The 14,391-nt window shown below is 47.0% G+C and overlaps 1 protein-coding gene across 1 annotated transcript in view; it reads left to right on the forward strand.

Moving 5' to 3' along the window:
• The window catches only part of LOC122397894, a 58,755-nt gene that overhangs the window by 25,308 nt on the left and 19,056 nt on the right, over positions 1–14,391 (forward strand). The window contains exons 2-5 of the mRNA XM_043397366.1: positions 2,937–2,990; positions 7,380–7,602; positions 12,548–12,776; positions 13,805–13,955. Coding sequence (XP_043253301.1) covers positions 7,389–7,602; positions 12,548–12,776; positions 13,805–13,955 — 594 coding nt within the window. The 5' untranslated portion in view covers positions 2,937–2,990; positions 7,380–7,388. The remainder of the gene's footprint in view (positions 1–2,936; positions 2,991–7,379; positions 7,603–12,547; positions 12,777–13,804; positions 13,956–14,391) is intronic.

The raw sequence follows: 14,391 nt of genomic DNA on the forward strand, positions 1-14,391 counted from the left end.
AAATCCGATATTTGAACAGCCGTGTCGCGTCTTTAAATAATTGCAACGTTTACTGGAGATGAGACACTGGTCAGACGGTTTGAAACCGATGGAATCCCGCGAGCTAGACAAATTTGCTGGATCGTGGGTGGCTGGACGATTTGCATAAAATCTTCGAGACGCGTATGGCGCGTGGGCGGTCTCTGGAACGCTCGAATTTGATCGAAAGAGAATGCCTGCGAGCCGTGTCGCGATTGCACGATCGGCCAATGATGTTAAATAGAAGCGTGCGTCTCGGTACGAGTCAGTTTCTGGAACAATTGGTCGATAAATTTCCCGAGCGGTCAGAGAGTCGTCGTCGATTTACTTTCGATCGGTGGCCTACGGTCTCCATATCGTGCCGTCTGTCGACGATACGCGTATAATCTGGAAATAATTCTTCGCCACGTGGACTCCGTTCGATCGGGGGTCAACGCTCCGCGCATCGGTCGAAGTAAAAGCGCACCGAATATGTACTTCCCGCTCGAAGACGATAGCGGCTCTAATTTAATTTGCTCTTATCGTCGATCTCAGGGGGGATCGAATTGCCCGCCAGACCGCGGGGCGGGTCGATTTCCAAAATGACTCCTTTTTTCAGTACGCGTGTGCACGCCGGTGAGTCATTTGTCTCCATACGCGTTTCTGTAATCTCTGAAAACGCAGGGGGAAATTGACTGGAAGAAAGGAGGGACGGGGGACTTAAAAAGAACAGGGAAAAAGGTCTTTCTACGGTGACTCAGAATTCGTTCGAGTACTTGCATGCTCGAAGAAATATGGTGTCTTTCTTCGACGTAAACATATCGCGATTGCCACATCTGTGTACCATAGATTGTACGGAAACCCTCCATTACGGTTCTCGCGTGTGCATACAATGCTAGACGGAAGTATTGACACGTTCGTTTAAAATAACGCAACCTGACAAAATGGTTGGGTGATTTTCTTTGGTAGAGTTAGCCAATAATCTCCATAGATTATCCAACAAAGTCAACGTATCGAATTGTCCCAAGAGGGTGGTGGGAACAGAGGAACAATACGCCAGTAATTACCGAAAGAGAGAAAAATGTTAAACCGGAGGCCGGCGTTAATCCCGTTCCAGCGGGAAAAGAACGCATCGGGAAATGAGAAAAGTCAGGTAGGGGGTAGGGGGGGCAGAAGCAATTGCTTCCTGGTTTTTCACGGTATTCGTGATTATTCGCCGGGACGGGAACAAAAGGGGAGGCAATACGACGATGTTCCTCCGGGGGGGGGGCCTCCGTGTTCCTCCAGCGTGAATCCTCCTCTTGTTTCGCTACAACGGCTGACATATTTCTTTCACCGGGTACAGAGGCCAGGGAAAACGAGAAGTCTGGACGGGAGTCTGTGTCCCGTTCTTTCTCTAGTTTTCTAGCTCGGGTCGTTACCGATGCCGCCATTGTCCCGATGCATTTTCACGATGCACGCGACAGCGCTCGCTGAAACGCCGCTTAATCGCATCTATCGTTTTCTAAAGCGACTACGAATTAACCCAATTCGTGACGGGACGATCGTCGAGCAATTTCTCCTCCAATTTATCCTGACTTACGATTGGTACCGTTGTTAAAATATATAGTCAATGTCGGAAGTACCAGTTAATTATATAATTGGGCATTCGATAATTTCCTGTGAAAAGAATCGATCGATTCTCCGTTAACAAAGCAAAGAGGAGAACCGGAAGAGAAAAAGGGGTGCGGGAGGGTTGGATCGAAGAGCCCTTCGAGCGTGGAAGAGCCACCGTTACTATTTTCTACCTCTGTTTCTTACCATGGGACGAAAATACACGCGATGGTACTCGTTTCGGAGCAGACGTTTCTTAAATAAGCAGCGGTCCCTTCGAAAAAGAGGAGCGCACGGAACGAGGCGCGTTTCTCTCCTCCGCTACTTCCGGGACAACCCCCGACGCGTGTGCATCGTCGTGTTTCTCCTAGCTCCTGTTTTAGAAACTGCTGGAACAAGCGAACCTTGCGCAGTTTTACGAAACGAGCCCAAGCTCGAAAACTGTTTGCGCCTGGTTTTTTCTTTTTTTCGAGCACCACTTCCTCGAGGCCGGGGAGAAATTTTCGCGTAGCCGACGAGTGCTCGGCGTCCCCAAAAAACAAAGCTGTTCTCTCGACCCTTTGGAACCGTCCGCGCTAAAATATCGCGTCCGGTTTTTCTGTTTTCCGTGCGAGAAGCGACGCGCGCACGGATATTTATAGTCGGCGAATACGAGAGCCACGGGACGCGAATTACGTCGCGCGGTTCCCTGTTTATTCCCCCCTTTTTGTTTTGTTTTTCTGCCACCCCAGAATTAACCGGATCAACGGGCGTGTACGCGCGTGCATATCGCGGCGTTTCTGACCCGCTGCTTCCACGCCGTTCGTTCCACTCCTTATAAATAGACGCTTGAAATTCTGTCGCGTCCGGGCGCGCCGGCTCCGAAGATCCACGGGGATCCTAGGACGCGGAATAGATCGCTCGTCGACCGCCATTCATTAGACGGCGAGAGCGTCTGCACGATGTTTTCCTTGGTGCTCCACGGCGGCCTTCTCTGCCTTCTTTTTAAAAGCGATTTCCACGAAGCTTGTTGACACTTCGTGAAACGGGACCGCGTTTGAAGCACGATCTTACCCCGTAAAGATGGTTTTACAAAACCGCGAGCTCGAAAGACCGAAGTAAACGGACGTTTTCGGAGGAAATTGAGCCGTAAATTCTCGAATACCAGCCTTGGAATAGTTTTTAAAACCGTGAAGATTCGAATCGTTAATAGTTTCGATAATAGTTGCGATACGCTATGGAATAATTGATCAAAGAAGGCTCGTGTATTACTGTTTCATTCATTAAAAAAGAATGTACCTTGCTCCGATTATAGGCTTTATCGGGCGTATCTAGGTTCGCTAATCAGCTTCCCGTTTTGTTTGCAGATATTCGGGGCACGGCAACACGAACCACATCTATCATGTCGGTTCCTATTTAAGGTGAGCATCGCGTATTCAATAACGATGTTTCTACGATATTATCTCGCTTCCACGAACAACGAAACCTTGTTTGTGCCGGCGTTTGCTCGATCGTGGTACAGTCACGGTTCGATTGAATTATACCCGGTGCTCTTGAAACGGATTCGATGCTCGTATTTATAGCGTTTCGATGTTTCAACATTGGGTTCAAGGCCCTTCGAGTCGTTCGTAGGTACACTTCCAAGTTAAAAATTGTTCGACGTCGATCCGTAACCGTATCACGATTGAAATCATATACCAATGGTGGTCGTATCTTCTTATTCTGTACAATTATTGTATGGCTATCTAAAAGAGTACTTTCTAGAAATGGTTACTGTAAATCTATCAACAAATATCATGTTTTATTCAAAGTGGTAGGTGTCTAGAGGAGTAGCAATTTGGCCACCATTGCTATACAAGGCAGAGTTTCCTCGAATGCATCCGTAATTCGATGTAATCGCGCGCGTTGCCAGCCGTTTGACAATAGAATTTACGCAACACGATCCTCCTCGAAGCGAGAATCGATCGGTCGTAACCGTGCGTTGCATAATCGAGAATATCGGTCACGATCAGAGTCGAGTAAATTTCATTCGGTAAATAACGAATAGAAATTCCATATTCTCTTACAAACGAGCCTGTTACGGGTGTCTAACGATTTAATCTTAATTTAATTTATCCTAAACGTTGTAGTCGTCGCTCGAGAATAAAATTTGACCGACCAAGGCTTATCGATTCGCTTTTATCCGAAGGCTCGACGCAACGTCTCTCGTAATTGTTCGTTCGTCGGGTACCAAAAGAGACAAAAGAAGGTGGCGGAAGGGAAAAACGTAATATCACGGGTACATTGTGTCCTCGGTGGGCGATAAAAGGTATCGGGGAAGGATCCTGGATACTCGAGCAACGAGAGAATCGATGCCTCGTTAGAAACGGCTGCGAGATCGTAATTATTCTGCAGAACCGGAAGTGCGCAATTCGAGATCGACTCGTCAATTTTTCAGCTCTTCCGAACTCCATCCATCGATCGTAGAAACAGCTTCCCGAGTCGGTAGACACAGATATACTCCGTAAATCGCGTAACGATCGACGTTAAATCTTTTTTCTTCGATGTATGCAACAACTTTGTACATCGTCTCGTAAAAGTGTAAGTAAATTCGAGGATCGCGAGCCTGCATTTCACTTTTCGAGTTTGACGATTAAGCCTCCGGGACAATGAAACTTGGACACGTGGTGTATATAAGCCTGCTTTCTCCTCGAACGCGGGGAGAAGTTCTTTTAAGCGGCGTTAATTGCGCTACTCGTGTGCCCCATCATCCGCTCCGCGTACACGCGACGAAGAATACGACCGGGAAACGATGTTATGCGCGACGTTTTAATGGACGGTACGACGCGTCGTGAAAGTTGCGTGTTAGGGTAAATGAAAAAAGAATTAATAACAGAAAACTCCTTGGTCCGAGAGATTAAAGCGGAATGCTACGTATTATTGAACAGCGTAGGAATGTTTCGTACACACAAGCTTCATAATGAAACGCTTTCACGATCGATGAAGGCAAGAACAAAGGTGCTCTGGGGAAAAAAGCGACCGACGACGACAAGGAGCTTGGAGAAGGATCATCTGGTACTTAAGGCCTCTACAGACGAATTACCGAGAAATATCATCGACATAACTTCCAGATGAGCCAGCGGTCGATCGAGAAATTCGAGAGAACTCGAAGCTCATCCTTGGTCGAACGGTCTTAAGAGAAACATCGATTCCTCGCAGCTGCTTGCATTTTAAAAATCGTAGGAACTTTTTGGTCGACTTACCGGCTTCTTTTCGAAGATGTAACGCACCTGGAACGTTCGGTATTTTGTCTCGTAAAATGGAGGATATTTTTACCGAGAACGGCTTGGAAGGGAAAAGCGTCAGAGAACCGAATTCCGGTGTGGGTTGCGTTGGAACGAGAGTGGGAGACGCTAATGCGTGTGTACCGTGTGGGGCAACGTCATCCCATCAGCAGGATAGCTTATGGCAGCTATGTCAAGGCCGCGGCAATCTCTCGACTTTATCTAACGAACTTAGCTCGATTAGTGCTCGCACGCATTTACTGCTCATACGTCGGGAATGCTTGCATAAAATTGCCGCCGGCACTTTCATCGCGTTGCAACGAAGGCGACCGTTTCCTCCGAAAAAGAGACAACGACGTTCGCTCGAGAGCATTTCAGCGATTACGATTGGAAAGGCGGTTTCGATATCGAAGTGTCGTGGAATATTACTTTTATTCGTTCAACGTCTTGCAGCGTTCGAAACAAACGTGTAGGAGTCTCGGAACGAAGGCATCGGAGATGCATGATCCATCTCTGTCGCGGAGTCAACCAGCCGGAACATCGGAACAGCGGTTACATGATCAAAGTCACGAGCATGGTAGGAAGAACGAAATCACAAGTTGCGAATACGCCAAAGACGCGAGGATTATAAACCGTGCCGCGGTAATCAAAAACATGACGCGAAGAGTACATACGGAGGGACGTAAGCGTGAAAAATCACAGTGCCACAGCAAGGAGAATCGAATATTATACCGAGAGATATCGTAAATACCTGTACACGCGCGGTTAAAAATGTAGAAAGATGATTTAACGCCACTTGCCGCTTGAGAAAACGGCGATGCAACATAAGTTATACCAATGTAAATATTATGGTACGTGACAAGAACAAATTACGTGTTGAGCCGTCTTTTATGGATAACAGGTGTATGCTTTAACGCCAGCTTGTTTTAGCCGAACGTTCGACCCTGAGAGTCGCATGCAACTACATATGATCTAACAGCAGGGAGTCTGGACTATGTTGCATCAGAAATTGTTTAACTTTTGGGAATCTATACTATATAATTTTAGTTACACCTGTTCTAAATATAGATCCATCGCTAGACTGTGGATCTTTATTCGAATTCATATTTTATGGGAGCTTTGTAGATGATTGTCTCAAAACTTAAATTCGTATCTTAATTTAAGTATTTCTTATATTTTTGCACATTAAGTGCATTCTGTAGTTTCTTGAGAATTAAAATTCCCCACAAATGCATAAACATCCACAGTCAATCCATCACCCTGTCGAATTTCTTTAAAATCAGAGTCAGAGAGTCTCGTCAGTATTGGAATCCCACAACTCTTTTAGTAACCTAAAAAGATCTCGATTCTATGGCTGTATTTTGTCAATTTTCTTCCTCTTTCGAACGAGACCTCATCCGACCCAAAAGGTGCTCATATAAGGGCAAAATCTCTTATTTCGTAAACCCCTATTTCGGGGCAAATTTTGTCGGTATACAGGGCGCTGCATTACCCGTTATCCCCTTGAGGTCATCGTCGTTCTCTACTACCCCAGAGTGTGAAAAAGGGCTCTTGACGTCTTCTCTGCGAACAGTTCGTTGCCAGTACGGATAGGGGGAGAGAGACGCGGATACGCGAAGCGGTTAAAAAACAGGGGGGATTTAAAAGGTGTAACGCGAGCCGGTGACGATACCTTAACGAGAACCGGCAGCGTTAATTTCGCCATCCCGGCAACCTTGCTTGTCCCGCTGCGCTGCACGCGGAGTCGACGTGGTCGTCAGCTGTGCGAAGGTCAGGGTCGTCCGGCAGCCGAGGGGTGCAATCGATGCGCGATACCGCCTCTCTCTTGCACCCCTCGTTCGGTGCAGTTACCATGGAGACCATCTCCTGACCCATTGCTACAGAGCCGTAGCCCGTCGACACGGAGAGAGGAGGCTGGCTGCATCGGGTGACCGTCTCCCGGCGCGAGCGTGCCGCAGACAAGGAACAGGAACACGCGGAAGAGACGGACGACCAACGCCGCTTCCGCCTATCGCGCACCCGGGCGAATTCCACGCGTTTCGTTCGTTCCAATGTTCTTCCTTCTTTTTGTTAACCATCGGTGGAGATGGTACGAGTGACCTTGCCCTTCGACGAGAGAATTCGGGACACGAGGGTAGCCGTGTAATCGTCGATCGAGCACAAGTGGTACAACGACGTAGTGTGTACGAAGCAACAACGAATTTACTCGAATTTAGTGGCCGTAAATTGTCGACGAATTCGGTCGTGGTGGTTGTCGGAGAACCGGTCGCGCGGACAGGAACAAACCGGAGGCATTGTGCAAGGTCGGTACGAACGGAGAACTAAGGTCAGCTGGTGCGGGATCGATATCCGCCGAATTCTCCCGACGTAGTCGCCGCTCGTATGTTTCGCCCGTGATCCGCGTAGGTCGAGACAGGAACGTGAATCGTAGCGGGGAGGATGGAGGGCTGGAAGAGCTGGAAAAGGGCCGAGAATTCGTTTCTCGCGGCATGGTACCAACGCGTCAGAGAGTCTTACGTCGCGGCCTGGTTCTTCGGGGTGTTTCAGACCAGCAGGATGTCGACGAGCACCGCCACCAGCGGCGGGGGCGGCGGCGGGGGAGGTGGAGGGGGAGTCGGAGGTGCCTTGACACTGATGAGCTGCGTCAGAGAGGCATCGCCTCCTCCACAGATCCATTATCATCATCAGCACCAACAGCACCACCAGCTCCATCGAAGCCTCGGCCTCGGAGAGTTCTCCGCGCAGAACAGCGTCGATCCGCTTCCAAAAGGTTCGTATTTACCTTATTTTTACCCTACAAGTCGTGCAATGAACGTATCACATAAGACTCGGTGAACTCACGTTGCAAAGTACAAAGTATGATTTTTTGAAAATTTTATTTCTACCTTGTGGATCATTGGAAAAGATAGGGCTATGAATGAAACGACGATAATCACTGGTAGAATGTACTTTTTATTAAATGATACGTTAAAGGTATATGAGTTCAGTTCTGTTCTGTGACGAACTCTTATCTTTCTATAATAAACACCAAAACTCCAGACATATACAATCGTCACTGGAGATGATTTTTGTTGACGGTTAGGAAGTCCAACATGAATGTTCGAGGGTGAATGTCCAGCCCTTAAGCAAACATTGCTCGATAGAAATGCTTAAAATGTCGGACCGTTTTGAATTTCCGGGTCGGGGATCGTCCCTTGTTAGTCGTACGCGTGGGCCGTGTAACTGAAAGGTATTCGATGCGAGGAAATAATGGGGCATTGTGCACGAGGTTCGATGTGTGCCGATCACGAAGGTCTTCGGCGGTGCGCGTTAAAAATATCGAGTGGTATCGCGTGCCCACGGCGACGGTCTAGACCGTGCACCGTCGAGGAGCGACGTCTCGCTCGAGGATCGCATTTTCAAGGTCTCAGCCGTAGATTACAGCGTCGCGGGTAAACGAGCCGTGCTATGAAAGACGGATTTACGTAAACGGGCGCGTACACTATCGATTCCGCAATTTTCGAGCCGTTTCAGCGATGGAATCCACGCTACGCTGTGTCTTGGACGGATCGTCCAGCGTGTTCCATCGCGGAAAAATGGTAACGGTAATTATATAATTACCGATCGCGTGCACGGCTGTTTAGAAAACGCGTTGAAACGGTTTTTTTGCCCCGGGAATTAAGGTGAAAGTTTTTCCCCGGCGCGAATTCTACCGTTCTGCCGCGCGACGAGAACGGGAATAATGGACGTCGCCGCAGCGAGTTATTAAAGGGTAATCCGGCGGAGTGCCCTTTATTCATTGTCGTCGCAGGAACGTGACTTCGTTGCCGTTACTCGCGGGACGTTGCGTTTCCGAGAGGGTACAACGACCTCTTTATTTTCATTAGCCTCCGGTAGATTACGAGACTCCGGGCCGGATTAGCTCTCGTAAGTTAATATCTGAATCGGACGGATGATTAGCAATTAACTCGTGCCGGGCGCTTTCGAGACGCTGCGGGCTTCGCGATGGAAATCGCTCCGCTTCACCGTAACCTCGAGCTTCTTTGCTCTTGGCATTTAACTCGAGAACGTCTGGAACCAGATTTTAACGTTCGGTATCGGCTGATAATCGGCGAAGCGATCACATCCTCGCGACACGAGTCGTAGAGTCGTGCATACCAAATGGGAGTTGGCATACTCGCGATTGCATAATGTTAACGACACCGCGAGGCTCCGGTTTTTTTCGAGGACGTGGTAACAGATGTTTTTGTTGCTTTCGGACAGGCAGACCAGAACGATTCACGCGTAACGTTATTTTGTACGTTCGAGCAATGCCCCAGGTTGCTGATGCGTGAAAAGCACACGCGAAACAATCGTTTTTTTTTCTTTTTTAACGAGTTTCCTCGTGAAAATGTTGACGGAAAATTCGTGACAAAAGTCTCTGAGAATAGGATCCTCGAGGGGCCCTTTTTTGGTGGAGGTAGTCGCGATTGTCTTCGATTTAAGGTGAATCGAATGGAATTTTGGTAAGGAAAGGTGGAGCCCACGCGTTATTGAGCAAGAACACACGGCTATTAACAGAAACGGCGAAACCAGGCCATGGCCAATCGTGGAATGAATGGCCACTCGAATGCGCGTATTCAGTTACCACTGGCTTTGAAACTTACGTGGAATTGCAAGATTTTCAGCCATCGCCGGGGATATACCGTACGTTTCCCCCTCCCAATCGCGAAACAAACGAAAACGCACCGTGAAAGCGTTAAAAAGAGTACAGCTCGAATCGAAATGTCGCGTGTGACGGGAGAGAAACTAGCTGATATTTGAGTCCGGAAGTTTTCTATGATCAAAGAGAAACGTTTACCCGTCCGTTGCATCGACAAGTCAGGAAACGAAAATTCTGAACGCGTTAAGTGCCCGTGGAAAATCAGGACGAGGAGAAACAGGGATTTTTTTATTCATTTTCACTCAAATACCGAGGACGGAATAACTGAAACGCGTAACGGAATTTTGTTAGTTCTCGAATTAATTGAAAATGTACAGCAAAGAAAGCGGTTTGTTTCATAATTGAAGAATCCTCGTGGAAAGTAGCTTAAGTGTTAAATGGAAAACACCGTTTTCTTCGAATACCGTTGAACAAGATCATATTTTCCAACTTTCGAATTGAACTTATTAACTAATTAGATATCGGTTGGAGCGATAATGCAATCGCATTTTAAACGTGGGTAAATACAATTACGATTTTCAAGATAGTAACATTTCGCAGGAAATTCTGGCGAGTGGAAAGTTTCAATCGTCGAGAACTCTTCCTCGAAAGATAGGTTTATTGTTATTCATAAGCATAAGATTCTTTGTTGTTGTCGAATATTATATATAAATCATGATGTCGAAGTGACCTTTACTCGAAAGGTGATTTTTCCCACCACGTTTATTTATTTTATTTTTAGATACTCATTTTTTCAAAAACAAAATAGCCTCTATATACTATAAGCTACTGATATAAATAATTTACTTTACATTACGAATAGAATTTTTATGTGAGTCGCTAATAACCCTTAGCGGTTGATGCGACTTTAAACAAATAAATAAATAAAAAAAAAAAAGAATTTTTATAATTATTCCTATTATTTAAAGTAGCGAAGATATCGATGCAACCTCTTTCTAAAGGGACAATCCTGTGTTTAGTATCGCTCGCGAGATTGGACGAAACGATTATCAGCCTTTGTACATTTTTTACCATATAAGGCATACCGTACCGATAATAGGGTTATCACGTCTCCGCTGCGTAATCTTATCGGGATCGTTTTCTGCGTTATCATACCGCAAAGTCTGTCACTTGCAAGTAATGTGTGCATTCGCAAATGTTTGCGGAAAGTTCAGCGAAATACTCTCTGCCTGAATACCAGGACTTTTTCGGTAACGTGTGCGGCTATCGTTTTCATGTGTCGTCCAGTTCGCTTAATCGCTTTGTGTTACATCAGTTGCGTGTCGTTAAAAACGTCGAAATAAGTAGTTCGATTTAGGGAACGTCACCCTGTTATTTGCGTACGAATAACGGGACTCTCGGTGCAAATAAAAATGTCTTCGAATAAGTTGGTACCGAAGTGCATAGAGGATCTGGTTTCAAAGGTGTTATCTTCCACGCTAGAATGATTACAGTTCAAAGGAAGGTACGTGACTCGATACCGCGGGGAACGTCGAGTGAATCGGTCTCGAAGCGAAAAGGAAAAGTAACCCTTTCGGAGACTATAGCCCCGAAGAACAGAGACCCATCGAGGCTTTTTTTCTCGCGAGTTTCGCAGCTTCAATCGTGCCTAAGGACGAGCGAGGAGGGTGTCGTTTCCTACCCCCCTGAATCGTTCCCTTCGCTCTCTCCGTACCTTTTCGACGATTGAAAGCGTCGAGGCGCTTTGCGCCGTCGCGACCCTCGTTCCTCGGGATTTTCCTTTCACCTTGGACCGCTTTGTTGGAACCCTTTCTTTCGATACGCCGCAATTAAAAGGCATCCGTGCGTTAACGAGTGCTACGTCGGTCTCGAGGGCTCGTGTTATTTGCTTATCCCGCACCCTCCCGGTGTCTCCCGCCTTCCGATAACGCGGCATTGTTGTTCACCCCCGTCGCCTGGAACCCGGGGAAAAATTGCTGTTGCACGCGTTTCGCCCGGCCAGACGATGCTCTTTTCCCGCTCCTCTCATCGCGCGAACAGATAACCTTTATCCGTTGGTCCTGGAGGATGAAATTGCCTCGACGGGAAAGTGGGTCGGTCGGGGGGGGGGAACTCGAAATCATTCTCCCGCGTGGAAATTCGATTTTCCGAGGCCGTCGCGAACTGGGACACTCGGGGAAACAAGTTTCCTATCAGCATCGCTTGGAAAGGTGTTGAAAATAATTGGGGGAGCGTTCCCAGAAAACAATGCGAGTACCAGTTGCATAACGTAGTCCGAAATTTCGGTTTTTCGTAACGGTTTACGAACAGTTGTTCGACCTTTCTAGTCGAGATTATCCGCTGGACAGATACCAATCCTGCGATCGATAGACGCGCGTTTGACGATCAAACCAGGAGTATGCTCAGGTATTATCTATTTGGCCGCGATCAGCCTGTTCCACTAATCGTTTCGAAAGCCTTTTATGGTTCTGTTTATCTAGCCTCGCCTGCTCAGAAACTCGTTTGTTGCTCGTTGTTCTTAAGAACACAGTTATCCACGAGGATTATGCTTTCATTATTTCTATCGTTTTCCCATTAAATTTCCAATAACTAATAATCTATATTACGACGTTTATAATATCTGAAACGTCAGACTCTGCCAGTTATTGAATGTTGAAAATCGCAACCTGGTAGGATTAGGGTTAAAACGCAAACGAAGACGCGGAGATCAAAGCCCCGTAATCCGTCGCCGAGAGATCAAACGATCGACACGTTTCTCTGTCCAATTTCACTCGTGATTTTCAGCCGCGAGAGAAAATTCCGTCCTGCGGGGATTCGTTTCGAAGCAGGTTTCTCCCGATGAAATCGAGTTTTCATTTCCTACCGATATCGAGTTCCCGAGGACTTCGCCGTCGGCGTCGAATCCGCTCGGGTAGGGTAGAAACGTCGCGCGAGCAACCGCGTTACGCAATCCGAGGAGAAAGTCACGACGAGATACGTTCGTTTAATTGTCTTGTTCCTTCGTATACAAACTACTCGTAACATTCGAGCAGATCGCGCTCGAAGTTTTCTAGCATCCCCAAATAACCGGTTTTGAATTTTCGCGCCTTCACAGAGCCGAAGAAGCGGCGCTTTCATCCACTTCGCGGCCTACGGAAGATCTTTCGACGAAAGAGTCGAGGCGCTGCGGATGTCAGACAGGTCTCCAGCCACGTGGACAAGGATGCAGACATCGTACGATTGCCGCGGGAGGACATCACCGATCGACATCCCGCAGGACGTCCCGAGGAAGCTCGCAGTCGAAGCGCCAGCGAGCTCCTCACCGACTCCTGCGATCGGGAAAGGTACACGCTAAAAAAAGATCTATCTTATAACAAGAGTAGGTGTCTGCAATAAACAAATCCCGTACAACGTGGCGGGAAGCTTGCGTAAAGCACGCACGTACGATATACATGTGCGGCTGTGACCTACTGTCCTTTATTTTCGTAATTCGATTGCGAGCATTCGCCGATAAGTCGGCCAGCCGTTTCCCCACCAGATCGAGTCACTCGATAGACCTGTCGATTTTCTGTTTCACAACCCGGTGATAGAGCGGCCAAATAAGTACGAAAAAGCAGCGGGAGGGTGCAAGTGCGGACGCCATTTTCGATGCGCCATTGTACCTTTCGACCCGCGGAACAATACGGTCGTAATACGACCCTGGTCGAACGATCATCGCGATCGATTTCTAGAAATTTGTGTTTTGAAAAGCAGGTAGTTGTTACCTAAAGACATTCTACTAGACTTTAAGACTATGAGTTTAACACTAGATTGCCCAAGGAAGTCATTTTGACTGCTTTTTAAATTCTTAGAATTTTGAGACTTTTTGTACAACATATAAATGCGTTTATTAATAATTGTAGTTACCTCCCCCCTCCTTCATTTCTGGTATATATGTGTTATACCTATATTGCCCAAAAGCAGTCATTTTGACTCTTATTATTGAATTCAGTAAATTTCTTATATGACCAGTTCGGCTGTGTATTGAAATAACACTTTTCATTTTTTTTTCAATTACCGACACATGATAACATACAAGTATATGATAAATTGTCGATTTGGGGCGTATACTTAATAAGTTGCAGTTTTTCAATAAGCTAAAGCAGTACTTGTTGTTCGAATCTTTATACGGTGATACTTGTTCCAACAAGTTGTTTATTTTATTTCTTTTGCGCCCTAAATTCATAATATTAAAAATTAATTTATTCTTTCACAATGCAGTCATTTTGACTGCTTTTGGGTAATATAGGTATATACAGAGTTTCAGTCTTTCTAGTGTTAATTGACCGAACGCATCGAGTATGTAACGTTTCCTTTTTGTTTATCGTCTCAGCGTGTTCCTTAGGAGGACTGGCATGGAAGAGTCGTTCGTGAAGCTGCGAGGAGGAGCCGGGAAATTGTCCGTGTCGCACGACAGCGTTTTCCCCGGGGAGGTTCCTCACACTCGGCCTCTCTCGTCGTTGGCAAGCCTGGCAACCCTCGAGGTCAGTATCTCCTTTATTTACCAGCGAATCCACGGACCGTCGAGATTCCTCCGGGACCTCGTGGACGTTCGAATTTTTCAAACGAGCCACGAATTTCGTGCCAGGTCTCGCTAGCTCGAAATTTCGATCACGTTCGTTTCAAGTTCTACCGAGACGTAGCCTGTCTCGGATTACATCGAACTAAAACTGACAAAACGTGGAACGAAAACGCCTCGTAGATCTGCCCGACGCGATCGATGCGATTTCGCACGACCACGGCGAGGAATGATAAACAGAGGCGCGACGAAGACGATTATTCTCATTATCCAATGAGCGTAATGCCCGCCGAGGCATTCTAAGCACGCGTGAATCGAGTTAAGGCGGTTACACGTGTCCAGGATCGGCTCGTGACTCGTCTTCCAATTTCCTCGCTCGCATCCGCGCCGATCAAGCGTCA

Source organism: Colletes gigas, unplaced genomic scaffold (assembly GCF_013123115.1).
Source record: "Colletes gigas isolate AHSC1104 unplaced genomic scaffold, ASM1312311v1 Colletes_gigas_Sc00010, whole genome shotgun sequence".
Taxonomy (NCBI): domain Eukaryota; kingdom Metazoa; phylum Arthropoda; class Insecta; order Hymenoptera; family Colletidae; genus Colletes; species Colletes gigas.